Source organism: Schistocerca nitens, chromosome 1 (assembly GCF_023898315.1).
Source record: "Schistocerca nitens isolate TAMUIC-IGC-003100 chromosome 1, iqSchNite1.1, whole genome shotgun sequence".
Taxonomy (NCBI): Eukaryota; Metazoa; Arthropoda; class Insecta; order Orthoptera; family Acrididae; genus Schistocerca; species Schistocerca nitens.
The window spans coordinates 852,129,079-852,155,269 of NC_064614.1; the positions used below are offsets into that span (position 1 = coordinate 852,129,079).

The 26,191-nt window shown below is 37.9% G+C and overlaps 1 protein-coding gene across 3 annotated transcripts in view; it reads left to right on the forward strand.

Moving 5' to 3' along the window:
• The first annotated feature begins 3,079 nt into the window (after positions 1-3,079).
• LOC126263282 (prisilkin-39-like) overlaps positions 3,080-26,191 on the forward strand; it is a 235,580-nt gene continuing 212,468 nt past the window's right edge. Inside the window, exons 1-4 of one of the 3 annotated variants that reach the window (XM_049960370.1) lie at positions 3,080-3,234; positions 7,763-7,895; positions 11,033-11,362; positions 12,842-13,073. In XM_049960370.1, coding sequence (XP_049816327.1) covers positions 3,138-3,234; positions 7,763-7,895; positions 11,033-11,362; positions 12,842-12,857 — 576 coding nt within the window. In that variant the 5' untranslated portion in view covers positions 3,080-3,137 and the 3' untranslated portion in view covers positions 12,858-13,073. Of the gene's footprint in view, positions 3,235-7,762; positions 7,896-11,032; positions 11,438-12,841; positions 13,074-26,191 lie in introns of those variants that run through there. The other 2 variants (XR_007546868.1, XM_049960387.1) reach the window with 2 other exon arrangements.

A 26,191-nucleotide genomic window follows, 5' to 3' on the forward strand; every position in this document is an offset into this window, starting at 1 on the left:
CACGAAGCTGAGCGCACAATTCGAAAGCTATTGCCCCAATAGTATACTTGCAGGATCAAAATTCAATCGGGTGACTTATCATGCACCACCATGTATTACTATACAGACGAATGTATTCCCGAAATTTGCTTGCTCCACATTAACCCTCCCGTTACCAAGCTTTTTCACACCTCTGTTTTACCAAGCGGGGTATTTGGACTATCCCAAAAGAGTTTTCTATTTTATTGTAATAATTGTTCTCAGATTTCGTTATTTCCATTGAATGGGTTTATTTAGAATTGAAAAACAGCTTTTCAGGTTATTAGAAGTATTTAATCAGATCACAGATACAAAGTACAAAAAAAATTTTATATCTTTCACGAAATTCAGTACTCAACGAACAGAAAATTAATAATCTATGTACCTCAACAGTCACTGCAGTAAAATAACACAAGACTTTTTTCAATTATTCAGTCTAGTACATTTTTGCACTGCATGCACTTCACAGTAACAGTTTCTTCTCTCTGTATATTAAAAAAGGGTTTTTTGCACGTTACACAACAGAATCTTGTTTTCCGATCTTCGTTTCTCTTGCAATCTTGACATCGTAGTGGCGTTGGTAAATTGGAACACTGGGTCTGGATCACTGCTGTAGGAATTGCAATACCACAATCTTTCAGTGCATCTTGTACATCTTTATGAAGACCGTTGATATTTTTGGCTCTTTCTTCCACGTTGCCTTTGCTGAGTCCAAATGACAGTTCAGTCGTGAAGAGTTTACGTTGGCTTCGGTTATTCTTCTGCCATTCAGGAAATCTTTGAGTTTACGGAATATATGCATTCAGTGTTGCAATATCTATCATTTCCATGAAGATTCTTAGTGACCACCGCCTCGTTCCTCTAACACAACTGTATTCTCTTGTCATTTTGCCCCCATTATCTACAGCACCTTTGGTTTTGTTGTAGCGCGGTATGATTTCGGGTTTGGGTTCACTTTCTTAACCACTCACTTGTCTCTCATTATGCCGAGTAGAGAGTAGTATTACTGCCTTTTCCTTCTTTGGAACATAGGAAACTAGGGTCAAGTCATTTGTGAAACCAAACATTGAAGAGGGAACTTATGTCTTTCTGTTTGGCAAGAATTCCTTCGGAATCTCTTTCTTACTGGAACGCAAGGTACCAACCAATGTCGTGTTTCGGTTTAGTAGTTCAGCAGCCAATGGAAAACTGGTGAAAAAATTATCAGTTGTTACACCATGACCGTTATTCAGAAATGGCTCCATCAGATCCAAAACAACTCTCTGTCCTTGATACGCTTCCCCAGTATTGTCCACCATTCCTGTGTAAATTTGGGTCCGTAATAAATAAGATGTCTTCACATCAGCACAAACCCAAATTTTAATGCCAAAATTTCCAGGTTTGCTCTTCATATAAACCTAAAAGGGAAATTTCCTCGGTACGTTGCTAATCGTTCATCAATAGTCACGGATTCATAATGACAGAAGTTCTTGCACAAGTTAGATTGAAATTTGTCGAACACTACCCTGATGGCTTGCAGCTTGTCCTTGGTTTCTTCAATTCTCTGTGCTCTTGTGTCTCTGTTGTCAAATCGCAAGAATTTCAGTATAGACAAAAATCAGTTTCTTGACATGGCAGCAGAAAAGAATGGTTGCCGAAAGGCAACATTACCTCCCAACAGATCGGAAGCACTTGTGCTATGTCCATGAGTTCGACCAGCTCCTATTAGAACTGCTAATACAGCGTACACTTCAGCTGCATTTATATCTCTCCATGTCGTTTTGTTCGAAGAATGAGCTGCATTCCACAAAGAAATTACTCGTTTGGCTTCCCTATTCGTTTCTTCTACATGGATGCTCACGATTTCCGGTGAGATGAATAATAAAAATGACTCTGTTATTGTTTTGATTGTTTTTCCATCATTCATTGGGTCAGGTGTTAGTTCAAAATGTTGCGACGTCGACGCCGCCCACCTTTTGGTGGTTCACTAGAAAATTGTAGTCCACTTCTAGAAACAAACAAATTTCCAGTGTCTTCGTCTTCTTCTTCTTCATCGTCCTCTTCTTCGTCTTCTTCTACTACTTGTTCGCATGAATGTGTCGTGTCTTCTGATATTTCATCATCAGCTTCATCTGATGCTATGATATGGTCTTTGTCAAGAGGTTCCATTTATTCATTCGTTCAATATCAATGTCCCATTCATTTTCATCGTCACTGACACCAGAATTGTATAGAATTGATCTCTTCACTAGGAAGTCCTTTGGATATCCTTACTTGCAGATGAAATACTGACTCGTGTAATGTCAGCTCAACAGTGAACGTCAAACTCAACTCAACAATAGTAACCAGCAACAATAACAAACATTGGATTATGGCAAAACTCAACAAAGAAGATGAATGACAGACATATTTCCCAAAACCTCTTTTCCTACAAATAAGAAAATAAGACGTTTCATACCAAGCGGGGTAGTCTCACAATCCCACCAATAAATGACTTGAATAACAATGAGAAAGCCAAAAAAATTAGACAGTCGTGAGTGTGAATTCAACGTCAATCATTTTAGTACAAAGTCATGAAACCACAGGCAAGTGGCCCTTCATATAACTTTATTATGGGGAAAAAAATCAACGTGGGGTAGTCAGAATACCCCACCTGGTAATGTGAGGGTTAATTATTTTTTGGTATTGCGATATTTTTCCCCATCAGTGTGTATCTTCGATGTCAGATCGAGTGTCGTTTGCCAGATATCTAGTGAATAAGTACTGCTTCGTTACCTTCCCATTATCGTTTACGGGAAAGTGCTCTCATTAAGTTGAATGGAACTTAATTTTTGGAATTAGTGTATATCTCATTTCTGTCCTACAAGCTGATTCTTCTAACGCGCCCATACTCCAAGAGTGGACGTCGTCTACAGTGGTACAGTGTCGTCCCCTGAGGAAGAGTAGCCGGTACGGCCCTGACCTGAGACGGCCAGCGGCTCATCCGGTAGGCGAGGCTGGTTTCTGGGAAGGCCCGCAGCTAGGCCGGCGCTGGCTCGCCCGCTCGTCCCCGCCGTTTCGCGAGGGACGCCGCCGTCGTATATAAAGCGGCGGCGGGCGCGGCTCGGCGCACTACCGCCTTCCTCCCACCGCGTGTCGCCATGGCAGCCGCAGGCAGCCCCCTAGCGCGGCTGGCGCTACTTCTGCTCGCCGCAGCCGCCGTCGCGGCCCTCGACGCTTCGGACCAGCCGGCACCAGGTGAGGGCTCTCCGTGCTGCCGGCTAGTGTCTTACTCGGCTTTTCATTACCCTCACAGCCTACGAGGGCAACGACGCTCTCGGTCTCGCTACCGCGAATTAAAACTTTGAAATTGTAGGTCTATAGGCTTCCCGATGATAGTTTAACAGTGTTGTAGAAGATCCTCCACTATTTCCGTCATTAACTGGAGGTACACTGCTGTCTAAATCGAGCACAAATGAAACTGCTTTCGTATTACCGGCGTTTGATACAGTGAACTGCTCTGGAAATACACGAAGTTGTGAAGCGACAAAGTAGGTTCAAATGGCTCTGAGCACTATGGGAGTTAACTGCTGAGGTCATCAGTCCCCTAGAACTTAGAACTACTTAAACATAACTAATCCAAGGACGTCACACACATCCATGCCCGAGGCAGAATTCGAACCTGCGGCCGTGGCGGTCGCGCGGTTCCAGACTGTAGCGCCTAGAGCCGCTCGGCCACCCCGGCCGGCGACAAAGTAGGCTTCAACGGCCGGCGTTTACTGCCAACTCTTAACTCTGTAAGGTACACTACTAGGAGCGGTCTCTGGAAACCTAGTGTTTCTACCAAAATTCGAGGCGTAAATCATTTTAAAATTGTAATAAAAGTTATAAAACATTTGTTTTTACCTTACACGCCGCCTAAGGTGGGTCTGCAATGATTAGAACATGTCCAACCAACGTAAACAGAAGTCGTAATGTGCATTTTATTGGGCATTCTGATTTTTTTATGATATAACAATCATCTGTGAGGGCTACATGTACGGACACGGTTGTGTGTACAAGGTACTTTTTGATTATAAGTCTTTTATTTATGGCAAACCTATGTATAATGTGCTACATTTTAACCACTAAAATGACAACTTGGCGTGAGGTTCCAGCTCAAAATTTACGAATAGGGCTAAATCGTCCACTGAAGGACAACACAGGGCACACAACACTTTCTTGGAGAAGTTGCACTAGATCAATTCCCGTCAGTTACAACTAACTGTGATCTTTATGACAGGAAATCGCGAATCCAAAGGCACAAAAAACGATATTCCACAGGTCCGCAATATGATCAGAAACCACCCGTGAAGAACTATGTCAAAAGCTCTGGAAGTCTAGAAATAAGTAATCAACTTAAGAACCATTGTGGACAGCACTCATTACTTCCTTTGAATAAAGAGCCAGTTGTGTTTCATAAGTTCAATATTTTCTGAATCTGTGCCAGATTTCTGTCAATAGATAGTTTTCTTTGAGATAACAATATTTCAAGACGTTGGAACTTCCAGCCTGAGACAACGAGGGTGATATATTTTTGATGCCAATACAGCTGTTTTGTTGAATAAAGCTTCCTCTATAAGAGCCAATTTACCTTTGATATTTTTCTTACTTGCCAGTCAATAGAAGTGCTATTTTTAACTGTTTCTTTAACGAGTCGGTCTCATCATACGAAGCCTCAGATGCAACGATGCACGGAGCTGTGCATTTGACAGGATTAGTTCGTTTCAGTAGTATGTGGAACAGATGACAGAATTGACTTTAGTGACCGGATATTAAGAAAGTAAAGTTCGCTGACTACAAAATATTTGTAGTATTTTGGGGTACCAGTACTGCTATAGTATGTTGGCGCTTTCTGAGGATGGAATAACAATGAATGTCGAATTTATACACCCAAGGGTGGTACGAAAAGTCGTGGTTTGTGTATGTTCCAAAACAGTTTTACAAAAATATCAAATACTCTGAATTATCGTTTGCTTTACAAAATCCGCATGTGATGTTTCAAAAGTTAGTTTTGGGGAATGAATGTGTGCTCTATTCCATAGTCCCTGGTACATTTATAACGCAAAGCGGATTTGCAAATGAGGTAATGTAACAAAGGGAGACCTTACGATGTCTGTAGAGGTAGGAGGGTGGGGGGACTGGATCTGGAAGTATGGAGTACTTTTAATATTTTGGAGGACGAATGACGACTAGTAAGTAACCATAAAAAGTTCCAGTTCCAACTCTGTTAAAAACCTGCATAATACCAACTTTTAAATCATATTCTTGAAAGCAAAATACCTGATGACACTACATTTTTTTTTTCTTTCCCAGAGAGATAGGAGAGGCTGCAGATCCCCTTGCTTCCGAGCATCTAATGGCGATATAAATGCTCTTCTCCTCTTTGAAGAGTAGTGGGTGAGCCTGTCCTGACTTTGCAGAAAATCCTAAGAAATTTTGGTCTTACGTCAAAGCGGTAGGTGGATCAAAACAAAATGTCCAGACGATCTGTGACCAAAATGGTACTGAAACAGAGGATGACAGACTAAAGGCCGAAATACTAAATGTCTTTTTCCAAAGCTGTTTCACAGAGAAAGACTGCACTGTAGTTCGTTCGCTAGATTGTCGCACAGATGACAAAATGGTAGATATCGAAATAGATGACAGAGGGATAGAAAAAACAATTAAAATCGCTCAAAACAGGAAAGGCCGCTGGACCTAATGGAATACCAGTTCGATTTTACGCAGAATAGGCGAAGGAACTTGCCCCACTTCTTGCAGCGGTGTACCGTAGGTCTCTAGAAAAGCGTAGCGTTCCAAAGGATTGGAAAAGGGCACAGGTCATCCCCGTTTTCAAGAAGGGACGTCGAACAGATGTGCAGAAGTATAGACCTATATCTCTAACGTCGATCAGTTGTAGAATTTTGGAACACGTATTATGTTCGAGTATAATGACTTTTCTGGAGACTTGAAATCTACTCTGTAGGAATCAGCATGGGTTTCGAAAAAGACGATCGTGTGAAACGCAGCTCGCGCTATTCGTCCACGAGACTCAGAGGGCCATAGACACGGGTTCCCAGGTAGATTCCGTGTTTCTTGACTTCTGCAAGGCATTTGATACAGTTCCCTCCATTCGTTTAATGAACAAAGTAAGAGAATATGGACTATCAGACCAATTGTGTGATTGGATTGAAGAGTTCCTAGATAACAGAACGCAGTATGTCATTCTCAATGGAGAGAAGTCTTCCGAAGTAAGAGTGATTTCAGGTGTGCCGCAGGGGAGTGTCGTAGGACCGTTGCTATTCACAATATATATAAATGACCTTGTGGATAATATCGAAAGTTCACTGAGGCTTTTTGTGGATGATGCTGTAGTATATCGAGAAGTTGTAACAATTGAAAATTGTACTGAAATGCAGGATGATCTGCAATGAATTGATGCATGGTGCAGGGAATGGCAATTGAATCTCAATGTAGACAAGTGTAATGTACTGCGAATACATAAAAAGAAAGATCCTTTATCATTTAGCTACAATATAGCAGGTCAGCAACTGGAAGCAATTAATTCCATAAATTATCTGGGAGTAGACATTAGGAGTGATTTAAAATGGAATGACCATATAAAATTAATCGTCAGTAAAGCAGATGCCAGACTGAGATTCATTGGAATAATCCTAAGGAAATGCAGTCTGAAAACAAAGGAAGTAGGTTACAGTACACTTGTTCACCCACTGTTTGAATACTGCTCACCGGTGTGGGATCCGTACCAAATAGGGTGGTTAGAAGAGATAGAGAAGATCCAACGGAGAGCAGCGCTCTTCATTACAGGATCATTTAGTAATCGCAAAAGCGTTACAGAGATGATAGACTCTGCAAGAGAGATGCTCAGTAGCTCGGTACGGGCTTTCGTTGAAGTTTTGAGAACATACCTTCACCGGGGAGTCAAGCAGTATACTGCTCCCTCCTACGTATATCTCATGAAGAGACCATGAGGATTAAATCAGAGAGACTAGAGCCCACACAGAGGCATACCGACAATCTTTCTTTCCATGAACAATACGACACTGGAATAGAATGGAGAACTGGTAGAAGTACTCAAGGTACCCTCCGCCACACACCGTCAGGTGGCTTGCGGAGTACGGATGTAGATATAGATGTATTTGTGAATAGATCATAATGTATGTGTTTTGATTAGTGGTCAGAAAATTTGGAAAAACAAGTACCTAAAAGGTACCTGACTCTCTCTCTCTCTCTCTCTCTCTCTCTCTCTCTCTCTCTCTATATATATATATATATATATATATATATATATATATATATATATATATATATATGGTCAGAGGATGTGTTGAATGATACGTTGGTAATGGAAGGCATCTTTGGTCATCTCGTATATATACCAAAGATCCATTCTTTCAGTGTGGATGCACACCATGCTTGATCTTTTGTCGGAATCCGAAATGGGGCATGAGAGATTAATGGGCAGTGACGCTATGCCACCAGTGTGCAGCAGGCTGGGAATTTGGGTTAGATGGACTGAGAAAGTTAAGGTGATCATTCACGTTAAATGGGAGATCTGGGTTCCAGTCCTGGTCGGGCACAAATTTTCACCTGTTGCTACTGATTCATTTCAGGGCCCAAATGCAGCTAATGTCATACAAAATCTTTGTATAGCATTAACTAAGAGATATCCTTTCCTTTCTTTGTTGTTATATATCATGTGCATTAGAATTTAATTTGCTTTGTTTTCTGTCTTTTTTTCCAGAAGGGGATTCGTTTGAAATAGCAGCAGAAGTTGGCCGAGGGGAAAAGCGAGACAAAAGAACTGTTTTGCTTGGAGCTGGCCTCGGTTTTGGGAAAGGGCTTTTACTTGGTAAAGCTGCTGGTTTTGCCCTTGGGTAAGTCACTTTTAATGAATTTTGTTAAAATATTAGTCATTAAAAGTAGTTACAAGTGATTTAGTTCATGAAGGAATTCTGAATAATGTTCTTTACTTGGTCAGCTTCCTTTGTATGCTGTCTGTATACTGAAAATGAGATGTTTCTAGCATGCAAGAAGTGAGGAATTAGATAATATAGGTGACCTTGTCATTTCCGTAACAGTTTGATATAATCTCTTCATAAACAATTCCACAACCCTCTGATAACTATTTTTATGACCAGTAGTGAATAATATTCATAGCATGCAATATAACAGCATGCAATTTTCTAGAGCAAAAAATAAATGTATCTGAAAATTGTTTTAATCAACACTTCTTTTCTGGAATGAGTAACATTTAGATTCTGAAGCACTTCTTATAATTCCGCAAAATCTTATTCTCATTGAAATTTCTGGAAGTAATACCACTATTAACAATATTAATTAAACACAGCGAAAAACAGTGAACATTGCTAACAGTGAGGTTTAAATTTGAGAAGATAGAAATTTTTTTTTTTTTTTTTCGGGGAAATGGAATACTGAAAATTTAGGACAGAATAAGAGCAAGTGAAAATTCTCCCAGGTGATGAGAAATGACACAGTAAAAGTGCCACGAGTAGTTAAGCAGAAGACAAGAGGAAGGCAGAAAACAACAGGCACAGTGAAAGCAGATGAACAGCAGCAACGGATAACTCAGGAAATTCTCTAGCTTATCAACAAAAAGTACACAGCACCTAAATTATTATGCAGAAAAGAAACATCTAAAGAAGTTGAGAAAGAGACAGATTTAGACAAACTAGTTTGGTTAACAGACAGATGAACTGTTGATTAATGATACAAATGGAAAACCTTTCTTAAGTACAGAGAAGTGACCAGATAGGAGTCACCACATACATATTGCTTGTTCAGAGATCCACAGAAAGACAAGTGTGTGACAATAAAATAATGGAAATATTGGTATAAAACATTTTATTTTAAAAATATATGTTTTTAGTTATTGTCACCCTGAATTCCCCTCCTCTATTCCTACAACACTCCAAGTGAATTTTCCATGGATGGAAACGGTGCTAGAACTCATCCTCAGTGAGCTCCTGAATGATGCATTATGCTTTTTCTTTCATTGCTTCAACGGACTGAAATCTTTTAATGCAGATTTGACCTTGGGAAATAGATAAAAGCCATATGGTGCTAAGTAATGTGAACAAGGTGGGTGATCTATCACTAGATGCTGTACTCCACTAAAAGCCTTCTAACAGACAATGCAGTATGACCCAGTGTGTTGTCTTGATGCAGAACCCATGACTTCTTGTTACACAATTTGGGTCTTTCTCTCTCATTTTCTCATAGAGTTGTGCAAGAAGCCAAAGGTAGTAATGGTGATTAATAGTTTGATGTCAAGAACTCAGTGGAGGTACACAATTCATAATATGTATTATAAATCATCAATGTTTTGAATCTTTATTTGTTCATTCAAGCTTTTTTCACTCCTGGTGAAATTGGATCCTTTCAGTGCTTGAATTGGTACTTAGTTTTTGGATCAGAAGTGAAAAACCAAGATTCATCACCTTATGACTCTTCCAAGAAATTATGATCATTTTCAGTGGCATTCACAGTGTCAGTACAAACTTTTTCACAAATTTTATTTTGTTTGGTTGCGATAATTTTTGGCAACAAATTTGCACACACTTTTCTCATGTTAAACTGGCTGTGCAAAATTTGCCTTATGTACTCTTTGTCAACTCATATAGTTTCAGCAATCGATCAGATGCTCACCAAACAGTCAGACCAAATAAATTACCTATTTTTCCAATATTTTCATCTGTTTTTGATGTTGGAGGTTTCCCAATGTCCTCTCCATATTGGAAATCTGTGAAACACTCAAAACCTCACGTACGTGATAAACAGTCTTTGCCATACACTTCTTTTAGTGAAACATAGGTTTCAGTAACAGTTTTTTCAAGTTACATGTGAAACTTGATGACAATTTGTTCCTATATTATTGCACTTATCATTTTTCTGGCAAAACAAAATAACAGCTCTTACACAAACAGAAGACATTAGCACACTGATTTGTCCACAGACACCAGTCATGCCACATTTGAACAAGATAGCTACTTGCTTCATAGCTATTGGTCATTCATCTTAAGGCACACGCATATTTATGCTGTGGCAATGTCAGTCCCATTATTTTACAGCCACACTTTGTGATAAGAAATATGTCAATTTGGGACCTCATAAAATCTTCATAAGACACTCTGGACACTTAAATACAAAATGAATGTATCAGATAGAACAGAAAATTGGAATGTAGAACTAACCGCACAAAGGAATGAACTAAATTAACCGCATGAAATGTGTTCCACTTTAAAATAGTATTATGTACTCATTGTTTAGAAAGTAATCAAACAAACTGAAGCACTGGCTATAAAAAAAATTTGACCATAAACAACAAAATGCATATGCCACAGGTTAAACAAGTTATAAATATCATCAGATCACTGAAAAGCAAAAATACTGGGGACATAGATGGAATATCTGCAAAAGTAATCAAACACTGCTCACAGTATCTAGCAAAGACTCTGACATTCCTCATGAACTTATTAATCGAGAAAGGGCTATTCTCAACTTGTCGGAAAAAGAATAAAGTAGTGCCAATTTATAAAGTTGGCGACAAGGAGGATCCTGCAAACTACATATCTATAATGATTGCAACCACCTTATCAAAAATGTAGAAAAGGCTATGAAAACAGTTATAAAATACATAGCGAAACAATATATCCTAGATGAAGAACTGCATGGATGTAGGAAAGGAAAATCTACAAAAACAGAGGAAACAAAGTTTGTGACACACAATCAGAGCATTAGAAGAAGAAGAGAAAGTTTGCAATATATTCCTGGAACTCTCAAAAGCTCTTGCAAGTCATTGGGAGTTAATGCTGTACCTTTGGATCAGTGGATGTCTGTGGGAGGTACAGAAATTAGAAAATTATTTCAACTATTGTTAATGATGCTGTACTTATTTTCCAGTGCTGTTAAGAAGTTTCAAATCAGTGTATGTTTACTTGAAAATTAACTTAAAAAAAGATTGCATTTAGTGAGGACTCTTTTCTACTTGCAGGAGTACATTGAGAGGTGGCTATGGAGGTTACTATGGAGGTGGTCATGGCTACTACGGAGGTGGCTATGGACACAGATATAACTATTATCCATCTGGTGGTTATGGACACAGATATAACTACTATCCAGATGAAGGATATGGCCACAGATATAACTATTATCCCCATCACAACTATGGTGGAGGTTATTATCCAGGAGGCGGGTATGGTGGAGGCTATGGTGGAGGCTATGGTGGATCCCACAGCCAGTCCTCAAGTGCAAGCTTCTCTGGAGGCATTGGGCCATACACTGGAAGCTTCTCTGCCAGCCATTCATCTGCAGGAGGATATGGGTAAGAGAATAACTTTAGCCTTTGAACTTACCACTTATATTTTGCATCTGTAAAATAGAGATATGAATGATGTAGGTAGGGGAGAAAGGTGAGAACCTGGGGAGAAGGTAGTGATGGATGAAGGAAGAGAATAAGTATGGGATATGTTGGGGGAGGAAAGTACATTAGGAAGTGTATAGTGTTAAAATAACTGGATTGGTTTTAAGTGACGTAAGAGCTTATTGAAAAAGAAGATATTGAAATATGCAAGTTTTCTCAAAGAAAATTTAGTAGTGCTTTAATATGCTACTACTCTAATAATATAGCTGTCTATGAAACTGCTGATCAGTTTCCTAATTCATCTAAGGTTTTCACATGAAGATAAAACACATAAAGTTTATAATTTATATTTAGTATCAATGAATATCTAAGATGTATGTTGTATTTACATAAAAATTAGGAATCAGAACATTGTTATTTGCTGTTATTTGTATAGTTGCTCAAACTCTCTGGTTATTTGTGGGTTCTTATGACAGTGTTTTTAATTCATAACAACAATGTATGTGGTTATAAATTTATATTAAAATGGATATTCTTACAATGAGAGACATAAGATTAAAGAAACACCTTAGAGAACAATGAATATGTCATCCTGTACATTGTTTCACATGTGTCTTATTCATCAAATAAACACTGTGGAAGCGCGCACATGCGCTCTCTCTCTCTCTCTCTCTCTCTCTCTCTCTCTCTCTCTCTCTCTCTCTCTCACACACACACACACACACACACACACACACACAAAGAAAGAAAGGAAGAAACATAGTATGCTACGTCTGTAATCTCAATGAGATGCAACTTGAATTGGTCACTTCAGTTTATTGTTAGAATACTAGGGAAATACAATTAATCTACAAAGGAGAATGCTTAAAAATCATTTGTGTATGCATGATGCTTCTTAAAATACCGCTCAGTTTTGTGAGTCCCATCCCAAATAGCGGTAACAGAGAGTATTGATTGTAAATATACATATTGCCACAGGTTTGTTTGACCCATAGGAAAGTGTCACAGAGATTCTGAAAGAACTGAACTGGCAGACTCTTGAAGATGATGTGAATTATCTTCAGAAAATCTACTTCCAAATTCCAAGAAGCTGCTTTAAATGATAACTCTAGGAATGTACTACAACTCCCTACTTATAATGCTTACATTGATCCCAAGGACAAGATTAGATTAATAAAAGCATGCATAGAGGCACTGAAACAGTTATTTTCCCCATGTTCCATAAATGAAAGGAATGGAAAAAAGCTCTAATAACTGGTACAATGGAACATTCCCTCTGTCATGTCCTTCACAGTGGTTTTCAGAGGATAGAAGTAAAAGTAGATGTAGATGTTGATGTTGAAATAGTATTTGCTCCATTTCTGTGATTATATGTCCCTTTTTTATGAACTTTCTTGTCTAATTTATCCTTCCATAAACATGTATCATTATTGTTCACAGGTATGGAAAAAAATGAACATTTGGCCTGGATCCACAAAGTATTTGGGAGATGAGGGATAACTGCACTAAAATTACATGTGATGTTTGTGTAACAGTCTCATCACTTGTCATTTTTGGGCAAAATATATAATGACATTTATGTCACTGCCAGTATTATTTAATGTGTCATATACTGTACTTTAGAATCTAACAGCCAAAAATAAAATATTGATATTATAAAAATCATAGACAATATTATTTCATTGATCCATCAAATACCTTACATTATATTCATGGACACATTCCAGAAATTGAAAGAAAATGTAGACAGTAAATAATAGAAGCAGCATGGCTACTTGTGCATACAGAAAACATACAAAGGAAAATATGATTTTCATTCATTATTTCATGGGAAATGATGTGAAATAAAATTGAAGGGGCCACTATAAACCAAATCTGCACACTTAGTAGCCATACACAACATTACTATGTAATATTTAAGCTTACGTAGGCTAAATACAGTACACAGTAATCTGTGCAGCTTAAGCTTCTGCATAATTTCATATGAATGTAAATTGTAGTTATGTTATGCCTGGAGATGTTTTTTTTTTAAGTTACTATCTTTTTAAAGAGTAGTCTTTCATGTATATACAAACAAGGCTTAGCTTTATTTATCATTCCAATAATCATTTTCTGTAAGTTAAACATGTTTTCTTAAACTGTAGAACTCCCACAAAAATGATTCCCTACATCAGCAGCATCTGTATATTTCCATGGTACACTGCCACCACTGTTGAGCAGCTTGAATGAGAATCCAAACAACATATGTAAGTGTATTCAGTTTTTTTTTTATATTGTTGAGGTGTATCTCCCACTTCAAATTGTCCTGAACGTGTAATACATCTTCAACTGCTATGCATATGATAAGTAATTAGCTGGTTCTCTGACTTCTTTGTGAACTCACATCATTTCCTGTTTGATGTACTTATTCTATTATGTTAGTCTTATATTTGATCTCATAGGCATACAAAGAAAATAAGAAAATTGAGCATCTGTTACATGATGGTCAAATTGGCTTTAGGAAATGCAAAGGCACAAGAGAGGCAATACTGACTTTGGATACTGTTATGGAAGCAAGACCAAAAGATGTGTTCATAGGATTTATCAACCTGGAAAAAGCAATCAACAAGCCAGAACGGTGCAAGATGTTAAAAATGCTGAGAAAAATATCACTAGGCTATAAGGAAAGATGGATACTGTACAATATGTACAAGAACCAAGTGGGAACAATAAGACTGGGAGGCCCAGAACAAAGTACTTGAATGAGATTTTCACTCTGCAGCGGAGTGTGCTTTCATATCAGCGCACACTCTGCTGCAGAGTGAAAATCTCATTCTGGAAACATCCCCCAGGCTGTGGCTAAGCCATGTCTCCGCTATATCCTTTCTTTCAGGAGTGCTAGTTCTGCATGGTTCGCAGGAGAGCTTCTGTAAAGTTTGGAAGGTAGGAGACGAGATACTGGCAGAAGTAAAGCTGTGAGTACCGGGCGTGAGTCGTGCTTTGGTAGCTCAGTTGGTAGAACACTTGCCCGCGAAAGGCAAAGGTCCCGAGTTCGAGTCTCGGTTGGGCACACAGTTTTAATCTGCCAGGAAGTTTCACAAAGTACTTGGATTAAAAAGCATGTAAGACAGGGATGCAGTCTTTAATTCCTATAGGCCAATGTATACTTTGAGAGAGCAAGGACAGAAAGAAAAGTAAAGTTCAAGAGTGGGATTAAAATTCAGTGTGAAAGGATATCAATAATGATATTCACTGATAGGATTGCTATCCTTAGCAAAAGCAATGAAGAATTACACGGTATATTCACAGGAACAGACAATCAATGTGTATATATTGTGGACTGAGAGTAAGCCAGTAAACCAAAGAAAGAGAAAAGTAATGAGAAATGGCAGGATTGAGAATAGTGAGAAGCTTATCATCAAAGCTGGTGATCACAAAGTAGATGAAGTTAAGGATTTCTGTTACTTTGGAAGCAAAATAACCTGTGACAGGTGAGATAAAAAGCAAATTAGCACAGGCAAAGAGGACATTCCTGGGCAAAAGAATTCTACTAGTTTGAAACATATACTCTAATTTGAGGAAGAAATTTCTGAGAATATACCTTGGGAGTACAGCATCATAAATCAGTGAAACTTAGACTGTGGAAAAAGCAGATCAGAAGAGAAATGAAGCATTTGAGATGCAGTGCTTCAGAAGAATGTTGAAAATTAGATGGACTGATAAGGTAAAAAATGAGGAGCTTCTTCATAGAACTTCCAAAGAAAGCAACATGTGGGAAACACTGATAAGAAGAAAGGACAGGCTGATAGCACATGTGTTAAGAAATTACTGGATATCTTTTTTGGTGCCAGAGGGAACTGTAGAGTGTAAAAACTGTAGAGAAAGACAAATGAAGGTGTAGTATGAAAGTGCTGTTCTGAGATGAAGAGGTTAGCAAAGGAGAGGAATTCATGGTGAGCTGCATCAAACTAGTCAGAAGACTGATGACATTCACACAAAACACCATGTATTCAAACTCATCTATTAAGTTATTCTAGCTGTTGCTGAAGTTCCTCTGTGATAAAGACATATGGTACAGTGTCATCAGCATTTCAATTCCTTAATCTAGATAATAAGATAATAGTTAGAAGGAGTGGCTAATCTCCTGAATTTATAGGAATTCCCTGTTTTTTTACTTCATGTTTGATGGGAATTTGTTGTAGACATTTGCATCAGAAAAGGAAAGCCCTACTCTGAATTTTAAACAAGTGCACAAAATCTACATGATAATCATTTTTGAATCTTGCATTGTTTATGTGAAATTCACAGTTAGGCTGAAACTGATTTTCATGCTTGGGAACAAAAGCCTTTGTGGAGTAAATGTACTGGAAAGTAAGTGTAAAAATTAAAGAGTCCTTTACATGATGTAACTTTATTTACTTCACACAAAATTCTTATATCTGATTTCTGTTGAATAAATATATTATATACGTTAGGTCTGCAGCCCAGAAGATTATGGAAAAAGAAAGTATATGTAAAAAAACCTGATTTTCTTCTCTTATAGTCAACTTAATGAAGTACATTTCTAAGCAGAACTATTTTATGATGATTTTGGCCCATTTCACAGATGAACTGAGGGGCCCCTATACTGCAGTGTGCACGCACTCTTTTTAACAAGTTGAATACCACGTGGCTGCCAATGGTCACAGCAGAGTTTATGCCTAGTGTTACATATCTGGCCTGATATGTTGGCAAAATATCTATCACTTCAGTTCCATATGGAACAGGTGTGCTCAGTGACTGTGTTTATTTAAATCTGAGAAAATGTGCAGCAACTACTAGCAAATAATCTGTTTATTGCAGATACAGATTTCAACCACTGCATGTCTGTCATCACTGTTAAAGACATATAAGAATGCATTACAATCAGACACATGCATACATCAAAACAAATTGTAGTTGTATAAACTTTGTGCAGGAGAAGACGATAAAGTAACATACCGATATGATGCACGTAAAATCATCATTATCACTTGTTATAAAAATAGTCATTACTAGACTATCCACATCAGTAGTTGAGTTTACATTGTTTGAGTGATTGATTGATTTATTCATCCACTGAACAATATACATTGTATGGACGTCATCAAATGTTTGCATAATATTTCTTATTAAAAAATAAACATGCCTATTACAGTATTCATAGCTTCTATACCTAGTCTTAATTTTCTAATCACATCATTAGTTGTTACATACTACAATTTCATGAACATGAAGTTACTGTCTATAGTTATTTTAAGTATTCATTTACAGTGCAGTAGGTATTATTCAGTAAATATATTTTTAGCCTTTGCCTAAAGGTGTGGTGATCATTTATGTCTTTTACTTTTTTTTACAGTCAATTGCACAATTTTATTTCATGGTATAATACACTATTTTGAATTTATCTGTTTCTTCTGTTTGGACGTAAACATTGTCTGACTTTGTTTCCATGGTCATGTAATATGCTCTCTGTGGTGTACAGTGTACAGCTTAAGACTCATGCAGATGTCTGCAAATCTGACACCACTGAAACCATTAAGGAAATTTGTGCATAACATAACAGGTTGTCGAAAGAAGAGATTGATGAGTATATAAGATTGTTTACATTAATCTTTCATAAAATTACTTCAAATTCATTGGCAATATATGCTGGAGTGTCAAAGAAACTAGTATAGGCATGTGTATTTAAATACAGGTATATGTAAACAGGCAGAATATGGTGCTGCAGTTGTCAATGCTGACATAAGACAAAAAGTGTCTGCCACAGTCACTAGATCAGTTACTGCTACTACAATGGCAGGGTATCAAGATTTAATTGAGTCTGAACATGGCATTTTATTTGGCACATGAGCAATGGGACACAGCATCTCTGAGGTAGCAAGTGGGAATTTTCAAGTATGATCATTTCATCAGTATACCACAAATATCAGGAATCTGGTAAAACATCAAATCTCCGACATCGCTGTGGCTGGAAAAAGATCCTGCAAGAATGGGACCAATGACAACTGAAGAGAATTGTTCAAGGTGACAGAAGTGCAACCCTCTTGCAAATTGCAGCCGATTTCAATGCTGGGCCATCAGCAAGTGTCAGTGTGCAAACATCATTGACATGGGCTTTTGAAGCTGAAGGCCCACTCTTGTACCCTTGATCACTGCATGACACAGAGCTTTATGCCTCAACTGTGCCCATAAATGCTGTTATTGGACTGTTTATGACTGGTAACATGTAGCATGGCTGGACGAGTCTCATTTCAAATTGTATCGAGCTGATGGATGTGTACATGTATGGAGACAACCTCATGACTTCATGGTCCCTGCATGTCAGCAGGGAACAGTTCAAGCTAGTGAAGGCACTGTAATGGGGTGGGGCACGTGCAGATGGAGTGATATGAGACCCCTGATACATTCAGATCTGACTCTGACAGGTGACATGTATGTAGGCATCCTGGCCGATCACCTGCTTCCATTCATGTCCATTGTGCATTCTGATGGAGTTGGGCAACTCCAGCAAGACAATGCGACACCCCACACGTCCAAACTTGCTACAGAGCAGCTCCAGGAACACTCTTATGAGTTTAAACACCTATGCTGCCCACCAGACTCCCCATACACACACATTATTGAGCATATCTGAGGTGCATTGCAATGTGCTGTTCAGAAGAGATCTCCACCCACTCATACTCTTACGGAATTATGGACAGCACTGCAGGATTCATGGTGGAAATTCCCTCCAGCACTACTTCAGACATTAGTCAAGTCCATGCCGTGGCATGTTGCAGCACTTCTGCGTGCTTGCATGGGTCCTACTTGATACTAGGCAGGTGTACCAATTTCCTTGGCTCTTCAGTGTATATTTACAGAAAGATGCATTAAGTGTGGGTAGACCACTTTCAGGACTTTTGGCTGACATTTTTATCAGCTATTTGGAGAACAATTTTTTTCTGGAGGAACTATAGGTGTAAAATAAAATGATATACTATTGCAGATTTGTTAATGGCACTTTGTTGTTGATTAGCAGGAACAATGATGACATCAAAACAGTAGTTAGTAAGTTCAACAGCCTAAATGGTAAAATAAAGCTAGATTTGAGCATTAAAATTCAGAATGATAAACATTCTTTCATGATCTACAAAAAAAGCACATGTGCTGACAGTATTATTGACTAAAGCTCGCTGCGTGGGATTAACCGAGTGGTCTAACGTGCTGCAGTCATGGACTGTGCAGCTCATCCCGGTGGAGGTTCGAGTCCTCCCTCGGGCATGGGTGCGTGTGTTTGTCCTTAGGATAAATTAGGTTAAGTAGTGTGTAAGCTTAGGGACTGATGACTTTAGCAGTTAAGTCCCATAAGATTTCACACACATCTGAACATTTTTGACTAAAGCTCAAATCATCCCAGTCAGCATAAAAACGCCTATTTTAATTTTGTCATCAATAAATTACTAAACCTCTCAATTTCAAAAGGAGTACATGAATGTAAAGTGAACACAATTAAATACATTTCACATAAGAATAACTGTTCACAACATTTCACCAACAACATTTAAAATAATCCGTGAAAGGATGGCTTCTGTTTTAGAACATGGGAAGTAAAGGTGATTTTTGCCACCAAGAATAACTCAGGTAGAGGGTTAATAATTGTGTTGACAAAGGTAATATCTATAATAGATTGGGTGTTTATAAGATACAGTGTCCCGATTGTGATGCTTGTTATGTGTGGCAAACTAGATGGTGACTCAATGTCAGATTTAGCAAACATGTTGCTTCACATTGACAGAATGTGACTGAAAAATCTGTATTTACCACCCACCCCATGGAAAGTAAACACAACATTCCAGTTATGTTTTCATTCATTAAAACACCCCATTCATTTGAAAAGAGGAAATTTATGGACTTGCTGGAAAGTTTATGCCAGCAGCAGTCATCTTGGGGTATGCTGCTCAACAAGCAGGTAGCAACGAGGAACTCTTAAAAACTGCTTTGGGCTTGATCAGTGACAGTAGATGCCAGCAGGCATATCAACCTGCCAGTATTGGCCTGTTATATAATAGTACATCTCATGGCTCACATATGAGAGCAGCTTTGGTATTACATGACATAATTTTTTTTCTACATCAATAGCCAGCCCTAATGGTTAATCCGTTTAGCAGCAAACCAGACCAATAGTTATGTGGTCTTATGAGAAATCTGGTATTAGTGCTGTGCAAAGTGTAACATATCTTGTTTATTATGATGTACCTCTCTAGTCTTAAACTGAAGTCATCTGTGTTTCAGTGAACAGTTTATAGTAAAGTTTTGTTTCTAAAGAGCAGTACGCACAAACTACTGTTAGTTCACACAGCAACCTCAACACAGGTCAACTGCCAGACAGGTAGCAACTGCCTTTTAAATAATACCTATCTTAGCTATTTTAAGCACATTTTTATGAGTTGTGTATAAATTCTGTAATCTAAACTGTGTATTAGAGAATGCTCTGCACACCATCATGAAATACATCGAGGTTAGCTATGTAATATTTGTAAATAGTAGCTTGAGTGTGAGCTGAACTACTGACTTAGATTGTCTAGAAGGGACTGTTTGTATAGACAAGCAATAATGATGATTTGATTGCATGTTACTTGTGTGTTACTTTTATATTTTAATCTTGCACAAAGCTTATACAATTACAATATCTTTTGATTCATACCTGTGTCTTACTGCTATGTATTCTTACGTGTTTTTAGTTCTGATGATAGCCACATGGTGATTGAAATCTAGGTCTGCAATAAACAAATTACTAGTGACTACTTGCTTCACATTTTCTAAACTTTATCCATCACTTTGCAAACAACAGTGTCAATACGTATTAGTCTACTTGCATGCAGTATGTGTAAGTAAAATGTAATAAAATTCATGTCACTTATTTAAGAGTAACATCTGCTATGGACACTGGTTTTTTAATCATTATCTGACTCACATAATCAACACTACTCAAGGCACTAAAACAACGTGCAAAATAGCTAACTTCTATGAGCTTTGTTCTTAAAGCAAGGAAAAAATCACTGTTTACAAGTGACACTTCTCTCCATCAAAAAACTAAAACAAAAGATTTAGACCAGTTCCCACTTAGGCTGTGTATGCTCAGCAGGTGGCCAATTGACCAGAGCATTATTACTTATGTTCACATTAAGTGGGAAGAGTGTGGTAACAACTCTTCCAGACTTTTACCATCACTCAAATAACCAGCATGCAGAACTTCACATTTGCCTGCTGTTGCAAGTGCTGTCTTGTTCAGAGTCTCTGAAAAGTGATAGTCTTATTGCAGCTCATGTTAAAAGTAAAATGTATCTCATTACAAATTTATGAAGACTCTGGATACAAGAAAATTTCCCAGCATCCTACTCAATGCTATGCCACACACAAAATTACCCCCCCATACACTGTTTGGTGTGAGTATTTTCAACAAAATGTTTCTGGATGAGCTTTGTTAACACAATAGACCAAACAATATCTGCTGACAATGTTGTGGCACAAGATCAAAACAACACAAAACAGTTTGTTGTGGAACAGAACAGAAACTCTTGTGTAAGCTTGTAAGATGTAAAATGTGGTTTAAAAACATAGTGTCACACCAAACGTGTTTGGCAAATCTTAAAAAACACATGCAATTTCATGCCAGTGAGCTGTTATCTTCAGTGCTTAAAAACACACACGCACACATAGAGTTTTCAGATGCATTTTCTTCAATGTTTCAGCAGATATTTGCGATTTAGTTTTTGGAATGCGTAGCTGAAGTCAACCTAAAAATTAATTCTCATCACACCTTAGATACAATGCCTAGTATCAACACAAAGTGTTTGTTTGTTTCCTGTTAGCAATAAAATTATTTTTTAAGTGTAATTTGATAGAGAAGTCCCTAATTACTGTACTGTGATATTTGTTTTATCACTATCCAGGATGTTCAGAAATTCCTGTTAAAAAATTCTATGACTTGTAGCGGGGAGTGAGTACATAATATTTTGAATAGAAACTCATGTCTGGAAATGTGCTACTTCCATTCTACAGCAATTTGAAAACATGGTAATGTGACTGCTTTTACAAGTAATTTATTAGGCCTGACCAAGTACCTCACTTGTTTTACAATTCCATTCTTTGATAACCAGAGACATTGCTTGTGTACTCATTGACAGATTATCTTCAGTGTGATGAAGTATGGCCTCTTTCAGTTTGGGTGTGTGGTGTCTCCTTGGAGCACCACAGTCATGCCCAGTGAGGGTGAAGGTATTCTTTCTCAAAGCCGTTTCAAAACTATGGTGAAAAGAGTAAACTAAAAGTATACAGCAAATCCAAAATCATGACATCACAACTGAAAACAGATCAAATGGATATAGTAAGCAAAACTTCATGGAACTAGAATTTGGCATGAAACACCTCAAACCAAAGTGAAAATGTTCAAGGCCTACATTTGCAATGATAGAACCGACCTGAATAATCCAAACTCCCTGGTACTAACCAGTAACCAAGTTCTTAATTGATTAGTTCAAATGTGGTGAATATGTTTTTGTAGGCAATGTTCAGTCACTATCTAATTATTTCATACCACATTTTAATACGAATTGTTGTTTGAAAATAAGTACATGCATCGGCAGTTAAATGATTCAATAGGAAAAGCACTGTAAGTATTCAATAACATCCTGAACAGGTAATTGAGGAAACACAATGACAAAAACCGTATATATCACTGATATCATGACATGACAATGTTGAGCTTCAAATTACTAAAGAACATACACTATGTGATTAAAAGAATCCGGACACCTGGCTGAAAACGATTTACAAGTTTGTGGCAACCTCCATCGGTAATGCTGGATTTCATTATGATGTTGGCCCACACTTAGCCTTGATGATAGCTTCCACTCTCGCAGGCCTACGTTCAATCGGATGCTGCAGGGTTTTTAGGCAAATGGCAGCCCATTCTTCACAGAGTGCTGCACTGAGGAGAGGTATCGATGTTGGTCGGTGAGGCCTGGCATGAAGTCAGCGTTCCAAAACATCCCAAAGGTCTTCTATAGGATTCAGGTCAGGACTCTGTGCAGGCCAGTCCATTACAGGGATATTATTGTCATGTAACGACTCTGCCATAGGCCGTGCATTGTGAACAGGTGCTCGATCATGTTAAAAGATGCAATCACCATCCCTGAAATGCTCTTCAACAGTGGGAAGGAAGAAACGCTTAAAACATCAATGTAAGCCTGTGCTTTGATTGTGCTATGCAAAACAACAAGAGATACAAGCTCCCTCCATGAAAAACATGACCACACCATGACACCACCGCCTCTGAATTTTACTGTTGGCACTACACACGCTGGCAGATGACGTTCACTGGCCATTTGACATACCCACAACCTGCCATTGGATTGTCACATTATGAGACGTGATTTGTCACTCCACACAACGTTTTTGCACTGTTCAATCATCCAATGTTTACGCTCCTTACATGAAGCGAAGCATCGTTTGGTATTTACTGGCATGACGTGTGATGAGCAGCTGCTCGACTATGGAATTTAAGTTTTCTCACCTCCCACCTAACTGTCATAGTATTTGCAGTGGATCATGATGCAATTTGGAATTCCTGTGTGATGGTCTGGATAGATGTCTGCCTATTACACATTGCGACCCTCTTCAACTGTCAGCAGTGTCTGTCAGTCAACAGACGAGGTTGTCCTGTATGCTTTTGTGCTCTATATGTCCCTTCACATTTGCACTTCACTATCACATTGGAAACAGAGCATCTAGTGATGTTTAGGCATGTGGAAATCTCGTGTACAGACGTATGACACAAGTGACACTCAATCAAAGTCCGTGAGTTCTGCAGAGCGCCCTATTCTGCTCTCTCACGATGTCTAATGACTACTGAGGTCGCTGATATGGAGTACCTGGCAGTAGGTGGCAGCAAAACGCACCTAATATGAAATACATGTGTTTTTAGGGTGTCCGAATACTTTTGATCACATAATGTAAATGATGAATGCTAACAACCAATATAGAAAACATGACACAAAGCATATACAGAATCAAATATAGATAAAGGCACAAGCATAGTGCAAAGCAGAGTAATACACATGACATACTCAAACTTAGCTTAAACTCCATGCGTAATTGGCGTGTCAAAGAAATGTCTGATATCCTGCAGTAGCATCCAACCAAAATATCTTCTATCTGACTGATGTCTTCCTCAAACTAATCAGCCAACACACATGTCTCATCAAGGCTGTGGTTATCTATAACTATGCAGCCAAAATCCACTAATAGTACTATTGTCACCCTAGGACAACAGCAAGCAAAATACTCCCATATCATATTAATCAAAAGCTTTCAAAGACAACACCAGATTCACCACAGAGCAAAGGGATTCATTATAATCAAGATAAAGTAAATAATAAGTAAATCACTGAAATCCATAGAATATGTGTCATGTGTAAACTTCTAATAGCAGGCTAAGTGTGTGCAATGTAAATTATATCGATGTAATGTATGTATGTATGTATGTATGAAGTATTTTAGATTCACATGATGTTGAATAATCATAGAAATCAAAAAAATGTGAAATAATACCAAATGTTACACAAGTGACCAAGAGTCTACCATAATTCCTGCTGATCAACTAGAGTGTGAGTAAACAAATGTACGTGTGTGATACAGTTGACTATACTTCTCTTCAAAATTCATATTGTTGTTAGTTCCGGTCAGTAAGGATGAGACAAGATACTATTAACAAGTCAGTGAAGCATATCATGTACCAAGAACTGATTTAGACATGTGGCTAGAAATGAAGTGTAAATGGTGTAATTAAGGAAAGTAGTACTGAAGTATAAAGGTGTTGAAGCAGAAATTACATTAGCTGGGGCCCTTGTGCTTGCCAGACACTTGGTGCACACAGAAAGAGTACCCCCTGAGGGTTGATCAGAATAAAATGCAGAAAATGCATCAAAGTAGAATGTATTAAGCAAATTGTTGTACCAAAACCATGAATCAAAATTGGTAATCAAAGTCACATAAATCCAAAGAATAGAAATGTGAATAAATATGTGTGTGACTGTAAATCAATGTATAATGGTGCTGAAGCAGGTACTAGATTAGCTGGGGCCCTTGTGCTTGCCAGACACATGGTACACACAGAAAGTGTATCTCCTGAAGGTTGATAATTATATTATCCCCCAACTCTGCAAATTCTCTAACTCATTCTCAATAACCTTCCTCTTACAAACAGGTACTCCATAAGGCTTAATGAAAAATGTTTCATGTGGTCTCAGTTTTAACTCACACATGTAGTTTTTTATGCTGATTGGCTTGTCACTTAAAATGCTATTATATACTCACAGGAATCCGTCCAAGTCATTATTTTCATCAGATTCAGAATCAGATTCTTTATTAGTCATTCAGCATTGTTACATGCAATAGACTTCGTTAGTTCACTTAACCTATTAATTTTACAAAATAAATTTTTACATATTTAAGTTGATATTGGGCATTTATAAAAATTCTTCTAATGAATAGAATGGATTAGTTAACAAGAAGTTATGAACATTGTCTTTAAATAATTTGTCAGGCTTGATTGACCCATTTTTAGACAATTTGTTATATATTTTAATTGCCATGAACTTATGACTATTGTTAGTTTTAGCTAATCTATTTTGTGGCAACAGCAGAGAAGTACACGTTCTTGTATAGTAGCCATGCCTTTCATTTGTTACACTTAAATTAGGTAGTTCAGCAAGTATGTAGTTAACACTGTCAAGAATATATAAATTAATTACTGGTAAAATTCTATATTTAATGTACAATGGTTTACAATGTGTTCTATTACCTACCTTAGCCATTACTCTGATTGCTTTCTTCTGGATCACCATAATTTCATTTATTTTTCTGCTGTTTCCCCAGATTATTAACCCATACCTTAAAACAGATTGAAAAAAGGCAAAGTATGCTGTCCTTATGTACTCAAATATCACACAACACATCAGTCTCTTTAACAAATATATAACTCTTGACAACCTAACCACTATGTGATCAACATGAGAGTTCCATGTTTTTCTATTTTTGTAGTCTTTGATAGACTGAACCACATATTCTGGGTCTTTTCCTCATTTAATAGCAGACCATTGGCATTAAACCATGATGTTGCATTTTCTTTTGCTAATTTCATATCACTTACAAGGTTATCAAGTACATGGTTTACAGATAGAAAAGTTGTGTCATCTGCATACATATATGTCTTTACATCTATATTTCCTGGTAAGTCATTTATGTGTACAAGGAAAAGAAGTGGTCCCAGTTTAGATCCCTGTGGCACTCCATGTTGAACCTCGAGTATGTTTGACAGATGACTTCCTGAACTCACCAGCTGGTTCCTTTTATTGAGGTATGATTTGATGAGTTTTAAACTTCTATCACATATTCCATAGTACTCAAGTTTAGAGAGCAGAAGTGAGTGGTCAACACAGTCAAAAGCTTTGTTCAGATCACATAAGGTTACCTGTGTGTGTGCATGGTCCTCAAATGCTGCTAGAATGTCTCTGACTAAGAGCTCTATGGCATGTATAGCTGACCTTCCTTTTCTGTAACCAAACTGTGATGCACTTAACATACCATTTAGTTCTAGGTACTCATACATCTGCTTGTATATTATGCCTTCAAAGACTTTTCCTAGTACTGGAAATAGTGAAATTGGTCTGTAGTTTGCAGGATCTGATTTGACACCCTTCTTAAAGACTGGAGTTACCTTGGATAATTTGAGAGGATCAGGAAAAAACC